General features: G+C 45.1%; 1 protein-coding gene across 7 annotated transcripts in view; it reads left to right on the forward strand.

Annotated features, from left to right (window-relative positions):
* The window catches only part of LOC126519697 (USP6 N-terminal-like protein), a 242522-nt gene that overhangs the window by 180205 nt on the left and 36158 nt on the right, over nucleotides 1–26159 (forward strand). For 5 of the 7 annotated variants that reach the window (XM_050169056.2, XM_055065369.1, XM_050169057.2 and 2 more), the window contains 3 exons: nucleotides 1949–2100; nucleotides 13049–13309; nucleotides 21061–21460. In XM_050169056.2, the coding sequence (XP_050025013.1) occupies nucleotides 1949–2100; nucleotides 13049–13309; nucleotides 21061–21403 (756 nt within the window). In that variant the 3' untranslated portion in view covers nucleotides 21404–21460. Of the gene's footprint in view, nucleotides 1–1948; nucleotides 2101–13048; nucleotides 13319–21060; nucleotides 21461–26159 lie in introns of all 7 variants that reach the window. The other 2 variants (XM_072285058.1, XM_055065370.1) reach the window with 2 other exon arrangements.

The raw sequence follows: 26159 nt of genomic DNA on the forward strand, positions 1-26159 counted from the left end.
AAAGCTCTGTTCGCGATTAAATTGACGCCTTAGACGTTCTAGAACATTGCTCTACCACTTTAACTTGAGTTTCTGGTAACCTTTAGTGTCCCTTTAAGCATAACGTGTACACGCCAGCGTGAAAAATAACTGTTGCATTGCATAGGAACACACCTTCGTTGCGGCCTGTGCACAATACCTGGTTAATTAGTGCAAATTAGTAGGTGCTCATTTGAAAACATGCAATTATCAAAGCAATTGAATCTCATATCAGCTTCTGAAGGAAATAGGCAGTTCAGAGGTGAACACAGTTTTGGCCAGTTAAAATTTGGGATACTTCAGCTACTGTATGTACCCGTGTAAGGGTCACGCTTTATTTTCGAGATTCTGACTAGGTGTAGCCCTTGCTGGGACTGGGTCATTTGGTCTAATTTTTACGACTACGAGTAAGAAATCTGCCATAATATTGAGTGATCGCCCACCACCACATAAGTAGACACCATCTATTTCATAATGAATATAATCATTCATTCGTTCACACCATGCGACTTGTGCGCTACCACAAAGGAATACAGAGGAGCCGGTCGTGGCCACACCCCCAACGTCGGAGGTCATCCTTCTTCCATGAGAGGTGCATAAGCACTGCATCAGCACACCGAACGCGATTGCTTCTCAGTTATATCTTTCTTTTTCTCCAAATTTTGGGTTGCCAAGCTGGGAGTGTGGCTCTTACACGGGTGTATACTGTGTAAAGGAATGTGCAAAATTCTTCACGTAAGAAGCGAGTTAACATTAGTTTATGCAGAAATAGATTTCTCTCTTTCATCACATTACACATCAGTCATAGGGAGTGATGCAAAGCGAGCAGGGAGCGACCAGTTTCGATCGGGCTATGCATCACAAGCCAAACCTGCACATTGTGTGCAAATGGGATTTCTTTATTGTAAGCAAATCCTTCTGTTTTTTTATCATTTTGCTTCTCTGTGAGAGAAACAATGGGCAACCTGCCGCAATAAAACTCCACATGCCGCAATAACCACGGCAAAGCGAAGCAGCAGTCACCTTGCGCACATCTTTAATGTAAAATAAATAACAGAAGTTTTGGGGATGCAAAAGTACCGTATTTTCTGGTGTATAAGTCACATTTCTTTTTTGTTTCAGGATTTTTCATCAGTGTGTTTTATAGAATAATGCAACTCATATACTTATTTTTTTTTACAGCGAAAGCTGTATATGACTGCCCTTCCATAGTTTTTTTGGCGTCCGGCAATGGAAATGGATTTAGTGATTTCTAACGAACCTGTACGGGTGCAGTGCGGTGGCGCAGATGTCAAAATGTGGAACAAATTAGAACGCTCATCGTGAACAATAGTGTGACGTCAGTGTTATCACAGTATATAAGTAGAAGAGGTATCGGCGCTAAAAACAGCTGCGTGTTGATTGGGTAGACACGATTAGTTCGTACACCCGAAGAACACCATGCGTACGAGGAGCGCCGCAGGGTACAGCAACGAGAATGTTAATGGCACCGGCGCAAAATGACTACCGACAAAGAACGTTCCCGCGATGCTGAACGAAAATGACAATCGAGAGCCCGGGCACCTCCGAACGAGGAACAGTGCCAGACTCGCAATGCCAGAAATGGCGACCATTCCACTCTGTGAAGATCGAATGACAGTGAAAGCAGTTTGCTTTTCGCTTGAGAGCTTTGACTGTTGTCAGCTTTCGCTGCCATTTCATCTTCACGGAGTGTGTCATTTATTAACTGTTGTGCACACAAAGAAGGGGAGGGGGTTTGGTGGGGGATCAAATTAGCCAAAGTGGCTTTCTTTCAAGGTCAAACAAGTTTTTCTTCCATAGCACGGTGCGGTTTCTCACTGGGACCTTTTAATGCGTTCGAATTAAGCGAAAAGTCGAATTAACGGAGTTACGCCAGGGTTGCCCTTCAGAGAGACGGTGGTGTGCGCAGCTGACCAATGGGAGTCGTGCATCGACGCCATCGGGGCGAGCCACGCCAGCTGCTGTGGAGAACGACGATGTGGTGTCGGAGGGATGTCCCGCAACTCCGATCGGGGGCACCAGCAGCCTTCTGCGCAAGGGGACATCCCCTCTGGGCCGACGGTGAGTGGACGTGGACAGCCTCGTAGGCAAGCTAGAAAGGCTCGGAACAAAATGAGTTACCTTGAATCTCGTCGTCATCATTTATTATCCCTTAAAGGCCAGGGGAAACACGAGACTCGATAAGTATGGTGGCCGTGAAAAAAATTAATGAAACGCATCGAACACATATTTTTGTATCTACCGTATAGACTCGTGTAAGGGCCGCACACCCCACTTGGCAGCCCAGAATGTGGGGGAAAAGAATTCCAATGGAAAAGCAGTCTCATTCGGGGCTGCGGGCTGCATATTTCTACATGCAGCTACTAGATGGCTAGAGCTGCACATTGACCTCTGATGCGATGGTACATCCAGGGAGTGCACAAGTTGCTGCTGCGCCAGTGCCATGTTGACCAAAAGATTTGGTGGCGTGTAAGGGCTGCACCTCGTCAAAATTGTGGGAAATGAAGTGGAGCCCTTACACGAGTCTGTGCGGCACGTGAAGCGAACTTTAGAAAAGCAGTTCTCGTGCGCACACGCTATACCACAGGACGCACGTGCCAATAGTCTTGAAGAGCTACTTGGTATTGGCACGAGAGAAGTATGCGTGTGATTGGCCACCTAACTGTTAAGTATAAGGTCCGATCCCACCATCGCAACTTTTCTTTTTCTTTTTTGCGGTGCCGCCCCAGTGATGGCAACGACGAGAAAGATTTCTCGAGAGTGATTAGGAAAACAAATACGGGCTCCAGTTTCTCCTCCTCCTGCAGTTGCATCGTTTGCGTTCAGAGTGACCGAGCTGGGGAAGAGGACAGGATGCATGCACATGAGAACCGGAGACTGTCCGTCTTCACTCTCCTCATCACTCTCGGGCAATCTTTGTCGTTGACAGCGCTGGGGCGCCACCACACCTCTCTGTGTCTGAGCCATTTTACAAGACTACTGCGCCCAACAGCCACGATAAGCAAAGTCTGGGAGGGCTCTCTAAGAACGCTTTGCTTCAAAAAATGATAGCATAGCAAGCGGTAACACATGTTGCAGAAAAAAACACAAGTGTGTGCCCATCATAAACTGTAAAAGAGTTAATGACATTTTGGATTCGACCCGCTGTGGTTTCTCAGTGGCTATGGTGTTCGGCTGCTGAGCACGAGGTCACGGGATCGGATCCCGGCCACGGTGGCCGCATTTCGGTGGGGTCAAAATGCAAAAACACCCGTGTACTTAGGTTTAGGTGCACGTTAAAGAACCCCAGGTGGTCGAAATTTCCGGAGTCCCCCACTACGGCGTGCCTCATAATCAGAAAGTGGTTTTGGCACGTAAAACCCTATAATTGAATTGAACATTCTGGATTCCATTAGAGAGAGATTAGATGCCTTACAGAAAGGATAAACTGAGCAAGTTGATTAGCTTAGGTTGGCAATAATAATTAGCACTAATGTCTATTCATAATGTCTGTCTATAGTTGGCACTAGCATCGTCTGGTCTCTTTTCCGTCTGTCTAATTTTGGCGATGTAGATTTAATGTGTTAACATTTAACACTTCGGTTTGTTAAAAATGATTGAGCATTGGCTTTATTACGAATAGTGTTCTTATACAGGAGGTTATCATCACCCATGACCCCTTCAAGTGCTCCATGTACAATTGCGCACGTCAAGATAGCACATTAACAGCAGGAGAGAACTTATCGGGAGGAATGTGTTTAGAAAGTGTTTAGAAATTGTGTACATCTCGCGAAACTTTGTATCAGACCTGTGCTCTCAGTATGTAAAATGTATGTAAAGTCCTTTAGCGAAATGAAATGGAGGGTAGACGTTAGGGTGTTTGCTCTCAATGTCTGTATTTTGTCATGTAGCGGCTTCACTTCTTTCGTTGTTTCTGACAATGTTTTACATTGCACATATTTTTCAAGTGGCTCAATGCGTGCTGGGCATTGTTTTTCTCATATCTGATGCTCACGCATGGAGTCCACATTTTGTAAACTGGACAAAACTCACCGAGGAATGAAAAATTTATAATTTGTTCTACTGCAGCAGTACAGTCAAATCTCAACATAACAAATCACGTGGGACCGCCGAAAATCATTCGTTATTTTGAAATATTGTTGTAATGAAAAACTTGCAGTTATTAGCCAATGGACAAACCTAGGAATGAAAATGACGTACCTTGGCAGTAGACGCGTGTGCAGACAAGCATACTCTCAAATAAAAATGTTTCACTCACTTCAAAGCTGCTTTATTTGAAGAAATCGACGATTTCCTTCTGGCGCGTGCAGCACGCACGACCGATTAGGATTGAGTCTACATCTTCCCCTTTGCGCAATACCTCATCAGGCATGTCATTGCATCGAGCGATGAAAGTGCGGACTTTGTTCATCTACACGAAAACATCAATGTTCGACACGATCTCATCTTCTGTGTTCGATGACCCTCATTCATCTTCCTTTGGGTCGTCATCATCACTGGAGACGTCGTGAACACAGTTAACAATCTCTTCGGTTGTCAGATCCACTGCTGTTAGTGCTGCCCTATCGCTCTCCACATAGTCGTCGAAGGAAGAGACGGCGGGCAGCAGCTCTGCAGCCTCTGTCCACAGGTCTCCTGGGTTGTTGTCGGTCACCTCCAGGTCATCATCAAGCTGCACAGGCGCTTTGACAAGCCCTGCTTTTCGTCAGCAGTTGCTAATGGTGGATGCCTTCAAGTTCCACCAAGCTCCTGTGAGCACTTCTGCTGCCTGACAAATATTGATTACAGTTGGCTGCTTTAGGCAGAGGTTGAAAATCAACCCCTGCACCAGGCGCTTACGAAATTCTGCTTTCACGCTCTTTATAATGCCCTGGTCTAGGGGTTGCAGCAAGGACGTGGTTTTCGGCGGCAGAAACTCCAAGCGAACGTGTGTCAAGCAAACATTCACAATGTGGGCTGAGCAGTTGTCGACAACCAGTAGAATTCTTCCGTCGTCCCTCCTGATTTGGTCATTGAGTTTGATGAGCCACTCGGAAAAGAGTTCTCTGGTCATCCAGGCTCGTTTGTTGGCGCAGTAGTCGTACGGTAATGACATGCCGTTTTTCATGCAGCGAGGCTTCATGTACTTGCCGATGACGAATGGTTTAATTTTCTTCATGCCTATTAGATTGTAGCAGAGCAGGACTGTCACGCGAAGATGCAGCTTCTTTCTTCCTTTGCACTGTGGCCCTTTGAAGACCATCGTCCGGTCTGGCAGGAGCTGATAAAAACATGGTCTCATCCGCGTTGAAAATATCGTCTTCAGGGTATGATTCAGCCACCTGTAGAAAATTATCATTGCGCCAGGCAGGCACGTGCCCCCCCTCCAAATTAAGCAGCATACTCGCCCCCACCCCCACCCTGCCTACACCACCACTCCTCACACACATTCCTAAAGCGCCGACCAATCAATCTATTCGGCGGTCAACATTTTTCTGCCTTTTACAGCGCGAGCTGTGTATGATGAACCTATTGTTTTTTTGCCATCCATCAACAGAAAAAATCATAATGTGGGCCGATCCTGGTGATAGTGCAAAAAGGGACCAAGCTCAGTGGCACATACGCCTGTGGGTTCGGGAACGTGTAACACGCCCTTCTAAATCTTCGGGATGGGCCCACATATGGGGAGTGCTCAACGCCTGCTTCACCTCCGCTGCCGGTTGGCCCGGCATCACACTATCTTCGGGATCGGCCTACGTACGGGGAGTGCTTAACGCCTGCTTCACCTACTCGGCGGGTCGGCCCGGCATTGCACTACTGTCGGGACAACCCGCGGTGGAGGTGAAACACCTTCTTTTCGTTTGAGAGCTTTGACTGTTGTCAGCTCTCGCTGCCATTCCATTTTCACAGAGTGGAATGGTTGCCAATTTGTTCACTCCTTTTGGATGGCGGTAGTTATCGGCATCTCCTGGGGTGTGAAGGCCAGTTTTCTCGTCGATTCGGTGCCCGCGCGATTAACTCGAGATGAGTTCAGCTGCCACCATCTATTCAACGATCACGCGCATCGCTGTTGCTTTGTTAGTTCAACCTTTGTTTAGACTGATTCAGGGACCAGGAAAGGGATTCGCTTCATAGCCAGTTGGTCTGGGTACCAGCTACCCAGTCAGTACCAGTACCCAGTCAGTTGCGGCCGGAGAAAATGCCAGTTGCGTTAAACTTTTCCTTCTGCTTCATTATTTCCTCGAGTGACTGCTCGCCACGACGCTGGCAGATCCTCGGAAGCATATACCCACGATATGGGTTAGATAAGGTGCAAAATAAAATAATGCGAAACAGCATTCATAATCAGACCCTGCAATAACCGTTAAAACCATCAGCAATATGATTGTCACCCATTACCTCGTCTGGCTTTTCCCTAATTGTAAAGCACTTTTTATGCAAAATTGGCAACTGGAAAGAAGTGCCGCAAGGAGTACAGAAATTAAGCAATCAACATCTCTTTATTTAAAACGGAAGTAAAGAAAATGCCGCCGGAAGTGGGGAATGATTCTGTGTGTCTTGAATCGCGCTTCCACAGTTATCAGTGGAGCCACCTGACGTAGCCAGTTCTTTGCACTGCTAATGTGAGTGTTTTTCTAACCTTCCGCAGTAGGCGCAATGCGTCTAGAACCATAGCTTCCTGCGCTCTACGCGGTTGTACGGGACTGGTGACCACGCATCGTTACACAACTTCCCAAATAGCAACACAGGTCGGTTTTGGCACTTTGTAGAGTAGTAAACGAGGGATCCAAAAGAACTGTTATTGTTCCGCAAACATATATATTTCTGTATAATTCTTCCAGGGCTAATTCAGAAAATGCTACTAGAAACCTTTATTTTATAATTTTGCTTGTTTACTTGTTCTTGGCAGCATTCTTCCTGCGCTTCTGTCATGCACGAGTCCATTTGATGTGATTTCTTGGGTGCTATAACATAAAACTATTCCAAACTTTTTTATTCCAATTCTGAAATCAGCCCTCCACGATTGGTCAAAATCTTTTTTGTACCACTGTCTGTCGCGCGACGTCACAAAACCGCAAAAACTCGCCGCCTCAAAGTGACGTGTATGCGATAAAGATGCGTTAACATGCCGAAAGGAATAAAAGATGGCTGCCCCCGATCGCTCAGGCACTGGCGACTCGCACCTTCCAGAGAGCATGGGTTTAATTGCGTATAATAAAACTTTTTGCGTCGCCCTGTAACGTTTTCGAGCACTTTCGGCACGTTTACGACCTCGTCGTCGGTCAACATTTGCAACATTTGCTTTGCTGAGGATTCATTTCAGCGTCATTCTTAAGCTTCAGTTGCATGCCGCCGCGATTTTCGACGAGCCGCCGCAAGCTAAGTAAGGGAAAGCGGACCAACCGCAGACGCCAGCACCACCCTCTTGATCCGCTTATCGATTTTCAGTGCAATGGCTCGACCCCATCGAATCCCTCTCCACTTGAGCGTGCTCCTCGCCTCTTGTCAGCCAATTAGACAAGACAAGCCGCTCAGTGTAGGCAATGTTATTCGTTTTTCAAAAAAACAAAAGTGACCTCCTATGAATGAGGAGAGCGTTTGATTGGTCCGTTTAGACAACCCTGCGTGTGACCGCCCGATCCTTGCGTCGCTGGTTACGCAAATTTGACGTGAGGAAATTGGAATAAAAAACACATTGGAATAGTTTTACATTATAGGGCCCCTTGTTTGCCAAGTAAAGGTGTATCTCAGAGGAGTACCTGTGACGTACACCTTATTTCTATTTTGCTTTTGTGGGGTTACGCGTCTTTATGGCAAATGGTGGGCATTATTCACATTTTTACTAGTAAAGCCGCTTCCCTCCCCCCCCTCATTTGCATAAAAAGAGTTACCTTGGGTTGCCCCCCCCCCCCTCCCCCGAAAAAGAATCCTGGGTACGTGCCTGGCGCCAGGCATCCACGCCTTCTCTGTCAGCAGCCGTTTCCTCACCCGGGACTACCTGCCAGCTTATTCTGTTCCTTTGGCGGAAACGAAAAAGCCAACCCGGGATGGCATCGAACGCAGTTATTTCAAGTGCATTGGAAAATTTGTGAGATTTTTCTTACAGCATTGGGCCAAAACACAGGAACGTTTTGCAGTCTGGCATCTGAACAACATGAGAACAGCTTGGTCCACATTTTGAAAGTTTCCCAGTCGCACCCGTTTCCTCGTAGGAGCGAGTTGCGATTCCCGGTGAAGCTTGGCAACTTGTCTCGGTCTTTCAAAATGGTCACCTCGGTCGATACGGCAATGTCACGCTGTCTGCACACGTCGATTTGCTTTTTCCCTGCGTCGATTTCCTGCAATACATCCAATTTGTCCTGCAGTGAAAACTGCTTTCGCTTCTTGACGCCTTCGCTAGCTGCATTCATCGTTGGATCTCACCAAGCCTTTGTTGTGAAGTTCTTGGTGAAATTTGTGATGAAGCAGTTGGTACTTGACATGGCAATGATGATAGCTACTGCACTCGCTGTTTCTGTTTCACGCAAGAATTGTGGCGCTGTTAGTTTTAGCCAAATTCGTAATACTGATGTTCCTCAGTTATAAACGGGAAAATGAACTATGTGCATTATTCTGAAATATGCACTGTATCCAAAGTCGTAGTCCTGAAATATTTTTACATTGAAGGTATAAGCAATCTGGCAGGGGTTTCTAAAATATTCGTAAATTTGAGAAATTCGTTAATGGGGGATTCATAGTGACGAGATTTGACTGTACGCTTTTAACAACTCCGAAGATGCAAGAAATGTGATGAAACAAAATGTTCAGTGGACAGAAATTGGCATGCAAAGGAGTGTAATCTGCCATTGGGTGATATACATTTGTATTACTTTCGCAACCTGCCTGCTCAACCCAACAGGTCACCGTCAAACTTCAAATCTTGTGTAATGAAGGCATATGTGTAATATTTGAGATGACAACATTATGGGTATTGTCAAGAATAAAAAAAAGGAGTTAAACAAAACAGGCTGTCAAAAACTGTTTCAATTTTTTTATGGACTGAACTTGTTGAATATTGACTCTAGCAGCTAATTTTATAATGAGGTTACTAGAAAATAAGTTTTCAGCTGCTGTCATTCAGTCACCGTGGAAATTGTGGGTAGTCGGACCTCGATATAACGAGCACCATTATAATGAATTATTTTACATAACAAAGTAAATGTAAAATCCAAAGTGCAATCTTTGCACCGCGTAAATGGCATTGAGCAACCACGATGAAATATGGTAAGGACAAAGTTAAACCACCTCTAGACAGGGCAACAAAACAGTCCTGCTTTTCAGGTTTGTGGGTTTCAGAGACGCGGTTATCATGAAAAATTTATTTGGGCAACGCTATAAATAGCGGTAGGAATAAAATAGATGGACAGTATGAAAACTGACACCATCACTTCATGTCTGTCACGTTTGTCTGGACAGCCTCCTGTCTCCCCTTGTTTCTCGGCATGTGCTCCTCTTTACATTGTAATCCATAGCCCAGCGCCATCACTTCATGAAAGCAGCACTTATAACAAGAGATGGCACTGCCTGCTAGAAATTCCTACTACATGACTATGTGACTACACTATGTGACTATGACTACACTTAATGACTCCGGTTAATTTTATCCCGACCGAAGGTACGAGCCAGCCCCCATACATTTCTATGGGACAAACTTCTGGTATATCAGTCCCGAAATCAACCTTCACTGGGTAACTCGTACTTGGTTCGACCCCAATAGCGACCACAGTGGACTCCAATGGCACTTATGGTACAGTGAACGCATCTGACATGTGTCATCCCCTGTCGAAAACTCCTATTTTTGGCCTGCCCCAGGAATACAATTCACGCCTGTTACAATGGATCCACATACATCATAGTTTCGGATATAACACACTATTCTTCTCACTTAGTTTGGTCTGCCTATATTATCGACGCTACCAATTCCGCTTTTTAGGGGCCCGGCTAAATGGACTAACGGGCGGAACAGGCAAATTTTTGGGAAAAATTTTGTCGATATAGCACAAATACAACGTACTTGGCTGCAGCAATCCATCCGCACGCCAGTGCAATGCATGCAACTAATGGGTGCGGCAGCGCGCCGTACACAGTGATTTTTGGCCTCTTGCGGAATTTGTGAAAATGCAATTTCAAAGAATGCACTTGGGGCAAGCTTCCCGCAATGGCGTGTCGTGCTACGTCCTGCCAGCGAAGAGTTTTCGTCTGGACAGTACGAGAAGACCACCGCTACCCACTGGTGGCGGCTCGGTGCCAAGCAAGCGCCTAGGGTGCCACTAGGCCTAGCCAGACTTGGAGCTTCAAAAAAGAACTGCCATCAATCGCAAAATGCACTATTTTAATAATGCTTTATTTCTCGTTGCATCAATTCACACAAAAAATATGCTGGTATTCACAGCGTCCAGAGCGCAAGATGCACGATCCATCTCTCATGCAGTGCAGCGGCAGCAAGACCCGAGGCGCTCTTGTTCGTGCCTAGATCTGATAGTGGTCGTCACTTGTCATGAAAAATAAAATGAAGACATTGGTTTATTCTTCTGGCCACGGTGGTGTGTGAACAAACTGTAGCCATTGGTTGTCATCGGCGACGCACTCGGGCCGGGCGTGGCAGCTTGGGCTGGCTCTCCGTCGTAGTGCTGGCCGTTGTGCAGGCACATGTATGCTCTGCCTTTCTTCAGCTACCTGCATCCGGAAAATGGGCCGGGAAGATGCCGTGCCACGTGGTTGCACGATCACCATCGAAAGCCGTTTGTCTGTAGCTATTTGTTTCCGTTTCAATGTTTTTTTATCGTTCTTGCAATTGTTCGCTTATGGGCTAGCCACTTGTATATGCAAAGTTTCACCATTTCACGACATAATGTGACCGTGATTTTGCATGCAACAGACTTTGGGTACAACAGACCTTTTTCGCTGGGTTGTTGCAGTCTATTGTAACAAACATCTGCTGTATTTTCAAAAGAAAATGGTAGCTCACCATCAGTAAATTGCAGTATTTACCAGACCTTTCTTTCCAATAAAGTTTGTTCAGAAATTGGTTGGACCTTGCAGTCCGATACAAAAGTCTGTTCATGGCATTCTGTGGTCGGAGCCAGCCTAGCCGGCGGTATCGCCATTTCCATCACAATGTGGTGACCGTGGATGGTGACGGAATGAGTTTTCTCGCGTAGCATGACGACCACGATGTGCCGCTTCAAGCCTGATTACGAAAGCACACGCAAGCAATAAGTTATTTGACACATTAAGTTAGTCATATGTATTCTTGGTATTCTAGAGAATTGTAAGCATTGCAAGATGAACTAGTGAAGTAGTTAGTCTAGGCATGGGGCACATTCACGTTTGTGATTGTTGCAAGGTCGTTCTATAAATGCACACGATGAAAAGTGCTGTGGACAATACGAAGGACAACATGTTGTGGTTTTAATAGCAATAAAGTGCCATCTGAGAATGATGACAATGTACATTAAGTACATAAATTTTTATTAGGTGAAGGTAAAGCTCGCTGGTTTCATGTTTTCCTTATTGCCAGAATTGGAGGCATCGTATGTTTTCCTTGCTAAAATGTCTGCTTTTGCGTGCTATTTCAACTTTGTTTATGAACTCTAATGTCATTTCTACGTTACTTTTCTAATTTGAACTTGTAAGAAGTGGGTGTGCATTCGATTAATGGACATTTTAGAAGAGCAAATACTGCCAATGAATCCGCGTTGTGTTTCGGTGTTTTTTTCTGCCTCTTGTTAACTCTTTCGCTGTCGGACCTTTCTGGCCGTGACGCCCCCCCAGTGTCTGCTTGGTTTCAGGGAACGAGCATAACAGGGAATGAACATAGCAATTTATTTTTGATTATGATTGGTATACAAACAACATAGTCACTGCAATATGCACATTTCAGTGTTCTGCAGCTGTTAGTAAACATCATCATCATCATCAGCCTGGCTATAACATCTGTTCAACATCCGAATCTGACGATGCGGAACTCCCCTCTTCGCATGAGGCTGTCCGAGTCTGAATCCGAGATCGGCTCATATTCTGAATCGGAATTGAGCCACCGCTCCAATGAGCAGACGAAGGTCCACGCGCTCAGCCATCCGAAAGTAACCGCGCGCAGGGAGGATGCGCTTTCAGTCGCCCGCACAACGGAGAGAAATGGGACGTTGCGTGATCAAGAAGACAGAGGGAGATGGGAAAAGGCTAAAACAAAGTTCGAAGGGCTTTACGTTTACTGCTGCAAGTCGGAAGCGAGGGTGCGGCGTGAGAGCGAAAGCAGCAATCGAGTCGCTCTTTTCGGAGAGGCAACGGCACGGCGCGTGCCTCTGAACTTGACGCGCCGTAGCAGACACACCAACAGAATAAAAATAAAAACCTTCAAACCTGCGGAGATGGCAGAACAACCCTTGAACCCATAACCACACGCGCGCGACGCATGATACAGCGAACGCGGAGCCACCGCGCCACTCAGCAAAGAGAGAGGGGCGAGTGGCAGTCGCACCGTACTCTTCAATACGTGACTAACACAGGTCGCGGCGAAAATACGAACTTGTAGAAAGAGTCAACAGATGGAGGGGCCAGTTCAGGAGCGCCAGCTTTGCGCTCAGGCGCGAAATTTTGAACGCACGATAGAGAACGTACCGGTACGTCGGTGACACTGTGGGGGGGGAAGCGCGAAGACGTACCGGTACGTCCGTGACAGCGAAAGGGTTAAATTAGACCCACTGGATAGTTTGACCTATTTTATCTGTCCCGTCAGTGTCGAATTAACGGAAGTCGACTGTATAGGAATGGGAAGTTATAGCAAACATTTTGTGAAGAAGGCACACTTATAGGACGTTGTGACAAAGGAGATTGGCAGAGCATTTTATGCTGGCAAAACTTGTGCACCAGACATACTTTCAAGTTATAAATCGAGCCACGCAATTCTGGACAGTATTTAACGATTTAATCAGACGAGTCTAGTGATGATCTCCACTCTGAATCGGTCAGTTGTAATCATGCATCACAGGGGCGGCGACACGAGCGAGGACGGTGCGAGCTCGGTGGTGGACCCGCTGAGCTCTCGCAACTCGCTGGCCGAGACATCGCAGACGTCGGCTGCCGACCTCTCCAGCTTCTCGAGCCCATCGGCGACACTGCGGAGAACGCCGTCGCTCTACGACAACGTTGACTACCAGGAGAGTCTGGAGGCAGCGGCTGCTGCTGCGGCACACACTCCGGTCGCATCTCTGCCTGCAGCCGGAGTCGCCTCGGCCAGGGGCGCCGCCCTGTGAGTGCTGTGAGAACCCCTGCCCTCCTTCGGCCACGCATGCCCACTCTAGGCATGCCTGTCGGTTACAGATTTATTGCTAAATGCTCAATTTATAAAACTCGTTTTCAATTGCTAATGTGACATCAATAATTTTAAGATTTTTTAAATTTGTGTCCAGTTTGGGGAAAAGCCGGTTACAAAAGGGTGCAAATGCATTTCCCAAGTGATTTTTTTAGGCCCACTCTCCTGATTCGGTCCTACCTGCAACACCACCACTGACTCCATAAAACCAAGGTATAGCTGCCACTGAAATTTTACCTGCCATTATAAGAATTTCTTATGAAATTTTAGTTTGCTTGTGGCACCCACCACACCGTGGCGTTGCTGAGCCCAGGTCACGGGTTAAATTCCGGGCGTGATGGCCACATTCCAATGGATGCAAAATGCAAAAACCCTCGTGTACTTGCATTTCGGTGCACGTTAAAGAAGTCCAAGTGATCAAAGCTAATCGGGAGTCCTCCACTATGGCGTGCGTCGTAATCTGATCGTTGTTTTGGTACGTAAAATAACAGAACTAAATTAATTTAATTTAATTGTCTATAGCGCAGATTCTCCGAGCTGTCTGTAGCGAACCAGAGTGCACGTTTACAGCATCTCTGCAGAACAAAGCCTCCAAACTAACTTTTTTAAACGTAAATGGCCAACACGGGCAGCAATTGAACACTTTTTAGTATATTTCATCAAATTTCAGAATTTTTAATGTTCGGTTGTAGTACTCTTAAAATATCAAGGTTCATAAGCGTGTGTAAAGTTTCATAACATGGTTACTAGAAAATAGGTTTTCAGCTGGTGTCATTCATCCGCCATGGAAATTGTTGGTAGTACAGTAGACTTCCGTTAATTTGACTCAAGTTAATTTTACCTTTCGGTTAATTTGATTTTGACCGAAGTTCTTGGCTGGCACCCCTGCATTTCCATAGGCCCAAAGTTTCATTATTTCGATCCTAAAATTGACCTTCACTGGAAAGCTTGAACTTGACCAGTCAGCACGCACGCAGCCAACTCTTACAGTGGCCCTAACCCTTCTGTGGCGGGCTCGGCATAGCTTAGAAGACAGTGAATGCAATAAACACTTGCCATCTCCCGTCGAAAACACCTCTTCTTGGCTTGCCTTGGGAAGATTTAAGATAAAACCATAGCTCACAATGTCTGATTATGGTATTAACTGGATTCTAACATGCGTCTCCTTTTTTTTTTTTTTTTTTTCCTCCGGGAAAATTGGTCCTAAAATTGCCTGTATGGTGCGATCGAAAATGATACCAAACCGCGTTCACGGTGTTTGTAAGCTTTATCGCATAATGCAAATGTCTTGCGGCGAAGCTGACTTTAGGACATTGGCCGCCATTGTGTGACGTGTATTAAACCCCTGCTCATTTTGTTGCTGAAAACATTTCTACATTAGTTTTCTATTTTTGACACGCAGAAAGTAGTCGCGTGTTTTATTTGAGGCGTGTTAGAACAGGCAAAATACTACCAAATGAATCAGCAGTGTCTTCTGGCATATTTTTCTGCACCTTGTTTAAATCAATCTGCCGGATAATTAGATCAATTTCTTTGTTGCCATCAGTGTCGAATTAACAGAAATGGACTGTAATCTAGTACATAGATTTGTCTAGAGTGTGGCGTGGGCTCGTTGAGGAAGCACATTGGAGCTTGTCTTATTGTTCCTTGTGATTAAGATGTGACGTGCTAACATAAAAAATGTTTCAGGGTCTCTACCAACCGGGAAAACCGGGAATTTTTAGAGACTTTGAATAGTCTGGAAATACTCAGGGAAAACTCAGGGAATTTGTGCTTCTATCAGGGAAAATTATCTGTCATTTTATTGAAAGCGGACGAAAGTAGTCCTAATGCTGGATCGTGTAAAAGTGAGGAATCGTAACGAGTTGTCTTTGACGCCATATAGTCGGTTGGAGGAGTTGCCAGTGTACAGTGAACGACCGACTTTCCGGACACTCCATTTTTGGGACCTGCCCGATAATGCAGACGGCTTGGCAGCACCACCACGTGCCCCATGGGCTCCCTTCAATGGTCAGGCGGCGCAGTGATCGGCTCGGCCGTCATCGCCACCATGTTAGTTGCGCGAAACACCAAGGCGGCCACTGCTTCGAACGCATGCTTTTGCGGCGCTCGTTTGAAACCTGTCGGTCATTCTAAATTGCAGTTTTAAGGCAATCGAAAACATTGAGGCCCATTTTGGACCGCTGACGCTTGAGAAAGGGCGTCAAGTTTACGACTACAACCATGTATATCGTGTCAAAGAAGTAAACCGCTTAGACATCACAGCGAGGTGCTTAAATTATGGTGTCTTAGGTGCCAAAACCACGATCTGATTAGGAGGCATGCCATATTGGGGGACTCCAGAATAATTTGGACCAGCTGGGGTTCTTTAACGTGGACCTAAATCTAATTACACTGGTGTTTTGGCATTTCGACACCATCGAAATTCGGCCGCCATGGCCGGGACTTATCCCGTGACCTCGGGCTTAGCAGCCCAACGCCATAGCCACTAAGCAACCACCACAGGTAGCGAAGTATTTGTCACAACAAAGCATGCTTACAACATCAAACACAAAGTGAGGTAACAAATCATTATTTTATGCCACTTAAGTGAGCAAATACGGCCGTGGACATCTTTCAAATGTCATTTGTTGCTTCATTACTTGGAGCGTGCCTTGCACCCCACAATTGTAGAGGTTCTGGCGAATTGGCAGGTGAATGCTTTTTTCTCCGTTAAAAAAGTGCCTCGAGCATATTCTGGTATTGTCATTCAGGCTTGAATGTGAGAGGGCATTATCGCTGAAGCATCATAGAGAGTAATCAGCCGAGACTAAACAACGTGAAGACTGAACAAATATACGCTAGCATGCACGAGGGAAATGCTAATTTTCGAATACTTGACGTGTGCTGCAGTGTACTCTAACCTTAGTTCTGTTGTTCGAAGTGTGAGAAAACATTGCACGAATGAGCTCGGTTCCAGCATTCGCGTCTTGATCTTGGCGCAGGGAGAAGCACAGTGCATGCAAAGCTGCAGCACGGAGCGCTTACAAAGCTAGATTTGACACAACAACAACTGCACATTTGTTTTGGAACAAGACGAGTTAAACAACTATCTAAACCGATTTACAACAGCGGCAATTAGTTCACGCCTTTTTGTGCAGTTGATGCTTTATTGTGTGTTTTTACGGATGACGCAGCTGGTTCTTTATTATTTTTTCTTGTTTTTGCATTTACATTTTGGTTGTTTAACAGAAATTCGCAAGACCAACACGAACCACGACAGTACACTTCAGCCACCGGGTTGCTTCCCCAGTTTTGAAGGGAAGCGGTATAATTTAATGCAGACATCCCCTTCGCAGTTGTGGCAATCCTTAATGTAGCAGTATCTGCGCTTGTTCTTTTTGTTCACACTTCTCATGGAGGAGCTGCCAAGAGGCCACAGTGAATCCATTGGAAAATTAAAAAAGCAGGCTTTCGGGCGGGCCTTAGCGCACCACGGACAATGGTGAAATGATGGTGAGGGCCTGCCCGCGGGTGCTCAGCGCGCCGCTGCCAGGTGGCACGACGTGTACTGGCAAACTTCATTGCAGGGTGCCCATAGAGTCAGTGTATAAAGACGTCTGTAATATCAGACGCAAGAACCTTTCACCGTCCGATTTTCCGGACTTTTTGCTGAGAATGCAGGTCTAAAATGGCATTCATCAAAACCACCAGCGCCGCCAATTTGATTACCTCGCCGCCTCAAACCGGCGCTCTCGCACGCAGATCCTCTGGCAGCCGTAGCCACCACACCGGCAACGCGAGGCCTAGCTACTTCGACGTTCGCTATTAAGGTTCTTGCCGTTAGGTGCAGTGTTTTTCATTGAAAGAATTCGCCGCTGTCAGCGATGGCATCGACTCCGCCTCTGTAATCCTCGTGATTGCCTTCGTAGCTTAGAAAGCACGGCGCGTTGCATAATGCGTGGGACGGGACAATTGTCACAGTACACAGTATGTATTCTCTAAATATACACGTGCACACACGCCGTCTCCTGTCACAATACAAGCACCGGTATGCCTAATAGGTGTACTGGCAGGCCTCTAGAGCTTTTTCGAACGTGCCTGTAGCGATTTGAGCCCTTCAGGGCAGTAGAAGACATGCATTCATTTTTTCAAACTGCCCAATTTTTTTGAAGTTCTGGCGACCCCTAGGGGGTCCGAAAAATTGGACGTTGACTGCACAACTGATCATGAAGATGCTTCAGATGGTCCGTGAGGCGACCGTGTGGCAGAACGAGGACGAGAACAGAAAGGACCGTGGCATTGAGTAATGATCGGGCAATGAACTGTGGCACCTCTTCTTTGAAGGAGGTTGAGCTCAAGAAGAAAAGTGTTGGCTGATGCCAAGGTGCAAGTGACCCTTATGCTTGACATGCTTGACATTACAGGCAGTACCGTATCTGAATTGATTTATAGATTTTACATATTTTCAAGAGAAGGCAGCGGCTAAAGGATGTTTTAACCCTTTCCAGTCACATGCAATTACTCAGTCTATGGTTGAAGTTTGAAGTTTATTTCCTTTCTTCACTACAGAAAGAGGAAGCAAGAGCTAAAGGCCAATTGGCCTGACAGGGGCTCTTGCTCCTAAGTGCGTTCGGCTTACATGATGATTCCATGTACTAAAAAAGCAAATATAACAAGAAACAAGCAAGTATGATGTAGAAAATACAAATAAACAAGATAATGTGTACATTATACAATGACTATGTGATAGACATTTCTGCTTCAATTTTTGTTTGTGCAATCACATTACCGCGCAGATGAAGGAATACATATATAGTGCATAAAAAACAATTTAATGCGAGAGCAATTTATGTGTAAATAATTTGATAGTGTATGAGTAGGTTTTTTATACATTGCTTAAAATTTGGCGCACAGAAATCAATTTTTTGCTCAACAATGTTTAGTAGCCTTGGTATTTGATAGTTTATATCCTGACGTCCGTAGTTAGTACGCGTGAATGGTATTTTCTTGATTTGATAACGTAATGGGTATCGAAGAGAAGTGGGTATGCTGACAACATGGAGCCTGTGTTTTTTTATATGTAAGAGTAATCTATAATAAAATACTTGATTTGCTCGGATCAATAAATGTTTGACGAAGAGATTGTGTGTGGGTAAGTCACGCGGCCTACCATGGTAGTTTTCAAAAATTCGGACTACTCGTTTTTGCAAGCTTAATAACTTATCATAGTTTTTTGTTGTAGTTGTTCCCCAGATCAAGACACAATAAGTTAGCTTCGAGTAAAAAAGGGCGTAGTATATTGCTTTCTTTAGCCATAAAGGTATTAGATCACCTATTTTATATATACAGCCTACTACTTTGCTAAGATCATTGCAAAGCTTATTGACATGATTGTCCCAGGAGAGGTTTTCTTGGAACCATACCCCCAAAAACTTTTGCGTTGTTACTTGTTCTAGCCTCTTTGCTTGAAATAGAACAGTTATATTAACAGGCAATGGCTTGTTTATTGGTCTAAATATTATATATTTGGTTTTGTTGACATTCAATTGTAGTTTGTTGATGTACAGCCATTCAGATAATAAATTTAAATAATCATTTATTTCTTTTTGTATGCATTGCAAGGAAGAATTTGCAAAAAAAAGATTAGTATCGTCTGCGTACATGATGATATTAGGTGAGGAAGAAATGTTAGGAAGGTCATTGATATATAGATTGAATAATATAGGACCAAGGATGGATCCCTGTGGCACGCCAGTCTGTATTTTGAGAAGTGAGGAAGTGGCCTGATTATATGAAACAAACTGGTAACGATCCGTTAAGTAACTTCTCATTAACTCTAATGCTGTACCACGTATACCGTAGTCATAAAGTTTGCACAGAAGTATACCATGATTTACGCTGTCAAAAGCCTTACGCAGGTCCAGAAATAAGCCTACCGTGTATAAACGGTTTTCCATATTTTGCAGTATTTGATGTTTTATATTTAGGAGCGCATCCTCACATGATTTATTTTTTTGGAATCCGTACTGCGCCGTACTAATAATAGAATATTTCCTTAAGAAACCTTCTAGTCGAGTGTTGAGAACAGTTTCAAAAAGTTTTGAAAAAAGAGGTAGTATAGATATGGGTCGGAAGTTGTTTACACTATGATCAGCACCGCCTTTATGAACCGGGCAGACTCTGGCTATTTTAAGTTTGCTAGGAAAAATTCCGGACTCAAACATTTTATTAATAATATGAGCTAATACATTAGAGATGATGTCAGACACATATATTATAGGAGATGCCATGATACCGTCGAAACCTGCAGCACTGTTTGACTTAAAGTTTTTGATCACGCTTTCTACCTCGGTTGGTGTCACCGGAAATAGCATTAAAGAATTTTGCAGAGACGGTTTTATAGTATGCCCTATCTCTTCTGGATCTGCTGCAGAAATGTTGCTGCAGCATTGAACAAAGTGAGTGTTTAGGATAGAGACGGCTTCTTCACCTGAAAGAGTGCCGTTAACCGAAGTTATTTGTAGCTCTTGAGGGCTAGCCTTTCCTCCAGATATTTTCTTAATTTCCAGCCAAACTTTTCTTGGATTCGTATATATGCGCGAGAACACCTTCTCATAATATTTTTCTTTTGCCTTTTTTAATTCTGAATTTACTTGGTTACGGTACTCCTTAAATTTGGCTAATTCATTCATGTCTCTAGTTCTAAGGAATGTATGGTACATTTTGTTTTTGTTTTTGATTTTTGTAAAAAGCTCTACATCTATCCACGGCTTTCTAATTTTTTTGGGTCGTTTTGTAGCACTATGTTGTGGGAAGGCTATGTCGTAGCAAGTGATTAGTTTATCGAAAAATGAATTGTATGCCTTATTTGGGTCACTCGAGAGTCGTTTTGTGCATTTATATGCCACACAGAAAAAGCACTCTGGCAAAAGAATGCATGTCAAGTGATTTATTTGATGATGTTTACTGATTCCTGAGGCTCTCAACAGTACTTTTGCACTGTGTGGTAGTACTTGAAGCAGTCCTGGGTAGAGGCCAGGAATGACACAGCAGGCCAGCACGATCCTCACAGTTGCCATCTTCGAAAGTTCCCTCTCTTTCTCAATCGAGGATGTTTTCTGACCATCGTGAGGCAATGTATATTCATCCACTGCACTAAGGTCATATTGTAATTCGCTGAACTTGCGTGAACTTCTTACCGAAAATGCTAGCACAGAAAACACCATCTTTTCTTACGCTTCATGCCGCAAATTGCGCGACGATCCTTTCAAGCATGAAAGAAGAAAAAAAAGAAAGTGCTGTCCTTTTTGGAGACGCGGCGAAGTGGACTTATTGCTTGAAACAGTTCCCGAAAACTGGCAGTACCAAGCCAAATAACTGACGGACACAAGCACATGCACGTATTGGGCACCGCCCGGCGTGCAAGTGGAACTGTTTTGTGTGTCAGGAGGGGCTCGACGAATGACTGCCGAAAAGTTAAGACTGCACTGCTGTGGCTGTAGCTAAAACTGCATCTGAAGCATCTGCAAAAAAGAAGGGAAAGAAAGAGAGGAGACTCCTAAAGCTTTTAATAAGTTCTACAGCAAAGGTCTAATCGGAAGTGTTTTCGATGTTATGCGACACCTCTTAAGCATCGCTATTTTCGCCATTGTGCTCGGGGTGCACACAGTGCCTGACGACGTGGAGTTGTTCCCTCTGCCGAACAGGAGCCAGCAGCGAGCCGGCCAGGAGTCGCCGGAGGCCAGCGGGGAGGCGGTACGCATCTACGTGCCCTACCACGGGGCGGGCACCGCCACCGCAGACAAGGACTTGTCCGGCGTAGCAGCGGCAGCAGTGGCCAACGGCGACGTGACACCAACCAACCAGGACCCAAACAAGATCACCATCCACGTTGACCTGCAGCACTACGGCGCGGGGGCGATGACGGCTGCACCCGTGGCGGGACCGGCAGCCGCGATGACGAGCGTGCGCTGCGACGGCGGAGACAGCGGCACCCTGCGGCACACGGGCAACTCAACCTTTCACCACGTTGCCACCACCGACCTCTAGCGGGAGGCGGCGCGGCCCCGTCCCTCGGGTGCACGCCAACGTGCTGCTGGGACCACGGTGAGTGGCGGAGCAGAGATTTGCTGTGAACCTTCCGATATGAGAATCAAATTGCACCAAAACTGCCGACGAAAAGGCGCCTTCTCTGCACCGTCAGCACTGACTGCGGTCGACCCGCACGGCACCGACGACGACTACGATGACCGAGTTACGTGATGTGTGGTCTGCGCTTTCGTGTGTTGCACAGATTGACCTTCGCTAGCCAAAGATTACTTGTGAAGCCCACCTGCCTGTAAGGCTAGGAATACTGGAAAGGAAAGCTTTCTTTGCAAAAAAGAAATTGCCATATAACCGACTATTCAACGGAAAATTTCGTAAGTTCAGTACAACATAACTTCAGAACTGCTTCAGCTTCACAGTGCAAAAGCACTTGATTCTATTCAGTAGGGATTCTATGGATAAAAAGCTATTTTCCAGAACATGTAAAATTGAGCAGTAATCAGTACAGGCATACTAATTTTGTGTTCCAGTAAAACTTCTATAGGGGCGAGTTGGTACATGTCCAATAAAAGAGAATAGCCAGGGTGTCTACCAACCGGGAAAACCGGGAATTCTCAAGGATTTTGAGTAGTCTGGAATAACTCAGGGAAAACTCGGGGAATTTGTCCTTCTATCAGGGAAAATTAGCTGTAAATGTGTTGAAAGGGAACGAAAGTTGCGGTAATGCTGGCTCGAGTAACAGACAGCAATCATAACGAATAGTCTTTGGTGGCCTTTCGTCAGCTGGAGGAGTTGCCAGTGTACAGTCAATGACCGACATTCTGGATGCCCAATAATTCGGACTGTTTCACGCCACCACTACGTGCCCATAGAATTACTGTATCAGAACGTCTGAAATTTCGCACGCAAGAACCCTTCGCCATCCGATTTTCCCGACTTTTTACCGTGACTGCAGGTCCCAAATGGCATTAATCAAAGCCACCACCACTGCCGTTTTGATTACCTCGCTGCCTCGAACCAGCACTCTCGCACGCAGATTTGCTGGAAGCCATAAGCCACCACTGCGGCAATGCTAGGTTCAACTGCTTAGACGTTCGCTATTAAGCTTCTTGCCATTGGACGCCGTGTTTTTCACTGAAAAAATTATCCGCTGTCAGCAATGGCATTGACTCCGCCTTTGTGGTCCTCGCAATTGGCTTCGAAGCTCAGAAAGCACTGCGCGTTGCATAACACTGGTTCCAAAAAGTCAGCTTCGCCTCTGTACAGAAATGTTACTTGGTGAGGCGTATGCAAATGTATTGCGGTGAAGCATAAGAAGCGCGGGAAGGGGCAATTCTCACGGGACACAGTATGTATTCCTTAATTATACGCACGTGCACCCGCCGTGGTTGCTCAGTGGCTATGGTGTTAGGCTGTTGAGCATGATGTCGCGGGATCGAATCCCGACCACGGCAGCCACATTTCAATGGGGGTGAAATGCGAAAACACCTGTGTACTTAGACTGAAGTGCACATTAAAGAACCCCAGGTGGTCCAAATTTCCGGAGTCCCCCACTACGGCATGCCTCATAATCAGAAAGTGGTTTTGGCACGTAAAACCCCGTAATTTAATTTTAATTATACACGCATGCACCCGGTATCTCCTGTCACAGTACGAGCACCAATATGCATAATAAGTGTACCAACAGGCCTTCAGAGCTTTTTCGAATGTGCCTGTTGGGGTTTGAGCCCCTAAGGGCAGTAAAAGACATGCGTTCATTTTCTTCAACTGGCCGATTTTTCGGACGTTCTCGCGGCCCCTAGGGACCAAGAAGGTGCTTCAAATTGGCGGAAGGAGGACAAGAACAGAAAGGACCTACGCATGGACGGAATAAACGGGAAAGGAAGCGTGGTGCGGCTGCTTTGAAGGAGCTTGAGCTCAAAAAAGTTTTGGCTGACGCCGAGATGCAGGTGTCCCTCATAGAAACCAAAATAAACTCTTTATAGCAGTGAAGCACAACAGTGAGGCGTCGTACGCGGGCTGAAAGTATGTCAGGACAGTTGAGGTTGACTTACGAGCTGTTGCGAGAGAATCTCAATTATGACAAAGTTTGGGCCTCATACCACTGAGCTTACTATCAGTTGATAAAAATAACTTGTATTCGAAAATACTTGCTTCTGTATGCGTCTCCTTTTTATTCATATTTGAGAATGTCCGACTTTAATTGCAATTATTTTAAGACATTTTATTTGCTGTGCATTTTGCTAACCCCTCCCTTCTATTCTATTTTTGAATAAAATAAACACTACTCCTTATTATTCAAACTGGATTAAGTCGTACTTTTTAAAAATTTTTTCAGATGCTTGTTAGAGAGTGACAGCATCGGACGACATGGTTACCCGTCTTGACATAAAACATAGTTCTGCTTTGCCCAGGGAAATTTGCGTAGGCACTCAGCGAAAACCTGAAAAACTCTGGGAATTCTGAAATGTCAACTTGGTAGACACCCTGATAGCGCAAACCAGGACGACCACAAGCGGAGATATTGTGTTCCCTATAAATAATAGCATACCACACTGTACATCTTGATTCCTAGGTACCCAAGTTACTGATAGCTTGCACCATTCCTGTTATGTGATGCTAGGAGTCTATTGAGCACATGCAGGGTCGTGTTTTGTTTGCACATACATTCGCAGCGTCTAGAAGAGCGATGGAACGAAGAATGCTACGCATAACTTTAAGAGACGGAAAAAGAGCGGTTTGGATCATAGAGCAAACGGGTATAGACGATATTCTAATAGACATCAAGAGAAAAAACTGGCACTGGGCAGGTAAGTAATGCGCAGATTAGATAACCGTTGGACCATTAGGGTGACAGAATCGGTACCAAGAGAAGGGAAGCGCGGTAGAGGACGGCAGAAGACTAGGTGGTGCGATGAAATTAGGAAATTTGCAGCTACTAGTTGGAATCGGTTGGCACAGGACAGGGGTAATTGGAGATCGCAGGGAGAGGCCTTCGTCCTGCAGTGGACATAAATAGGCTGCTTCTGCTGCTGCTGATGATGATATTGTAAGCCTTAAATTTGGTGATAAATTTTCTGATATTCAATATTTGATTCCAAATCTATCATTCAGCATTCGCACATGCCTACTTTAGGCGTAGAATTTCATTGTAGCAACATTTCAGTATAACTAAGTAATGTGCCAGTTTTGTTGACTTCGTTATATCAAGCTTTAATGGTATTGCAATAATGACATTTGTTCATGAATGTATCCGCCATAAAAAAAATTTGAAAAGCTTTGTTGGTTTTAAAAAAAGAGTTGTTATAGTATGAGTTAACAACAAAGAATTTTAAGGGGGGACATGGTTTGTGGAGATTATTTCCTGCATCTTCTGGCCAAATCTGATGAGAATAAACAAGCTTACGTAGTTTTTCGTGCTGATTTCAAATATGCAATAATTTCTCTTGTAGGTCCATTAGTTCAGGAGATTGACAGCGCTGCCACTCTATTGTTTCCGGAGGCAATGGAAGAAAACTGCTCAGCAGAAAGTGAATATTATTGCATAGCTAGATACTATAATATGCAATAACTGCAATGCTGCAAAAAGTTTTCAAATGAATCCAGGGTAGAGTGTATAAGCGCGACTGGACAAGGACGAAGAAAGAAACAGATACACAGTGTCTGTGTATCTGTTTCTTTCTTTGTCCTCGTCCAGTCGCGCTTATACACTCTACCATGGATTCTAACCAACTAGCCCGCCAACGTGTTTTAACCAATTTCAAATGAAATATTCTAATTAGTCATTCTGCAGGAATTCTTTCCTTGTCCTAAGGCTACCACACCAAAAGAAAATTAATAAAATGGAAATATAAATGCACACAAATTTGAAATTCTGCTGTCAGCACTTTGTAATATGCAGATTAGGCTTTCTGCTAAAGAAAGAATTATTGCTCTAGCTGTTCTAGGTCATGAGATATCACTCTGACAGTCTGGTGAAGTGACCGAAAAACATGTTTTGAGAAAAGCGAGAAAACATGCAAAACCCTATTTTATTTACAAATTTACAGCTGGAACAGCTCAGTAGGCACCAGGCATGTAGTCCTGCTGACTCCCAGCCTCTGTGTGCCGCTTTTTGAGGGACTGGCGCAAATCTTCTGATGCTTTGCGCTTCTTGGCTGATGCTGCCATTCGACGCCTATCTTTCTTGGCCATGCGGGTGCGACTTTGCTGGCTTGGATTTAGACATAGTTCTTTCATTATGTCCTTTGAGGCCCTTGCATTGCCTGCATTGAACTTTAATACTGCCTCTGCCACAGCAGCCTCCACCATGAAGAAAGAAGCGTGCCGGTCTTTTGCGCCAGTGCCCAGATCATCGAATGCAGGCTTTCGTTGTTATTTTGCGTTTTACGACACTGGCAACGTTGCAGCAGTTTCTTGTCTGAAAGACGTTCATATATGGGACGTAAAGCCTTACACACATGAGAAGGAAGCTTTCGAGGATGTTTTGGAACCGGCTCACCCTTGGCCACTGCAGCATTTTGCTTGCACCAGGAGTTTGGGCCTTATGGACAAAGAGTGTGATTAGCCACATCATTGTTTGATGTAATGTGATGATATGTGGCCATCACTGCATTTTGAGTGGCATCTACATCTCTTTTGTGGATCTTCAGAGCCCATCCATAGTCCAACGTTAACTTGGCGATCAAGTCTGCTGTCAAGCGGCCCTATCCACCAAGACTCTCATGTCCAGGGCCTCTGTGTTCTGCCACCAAGTTGC

The sequence above is a fragment of the Dermacentor andersoni genome, chromosome 10, assembly GCF_023375885.2.
Source record: "Dermacentor andersoni chromosome 10, qqDerAnde1_hic_scaffold, whole genome shotgun sequence".
In the NCBI taxonomy this organism is placed as follows: Eukaryota; Metazoa; Arthropoda; class Arachnida; order Ixodida; family Ixodidae; genus Dermacentor; species Dermacentor andersoni.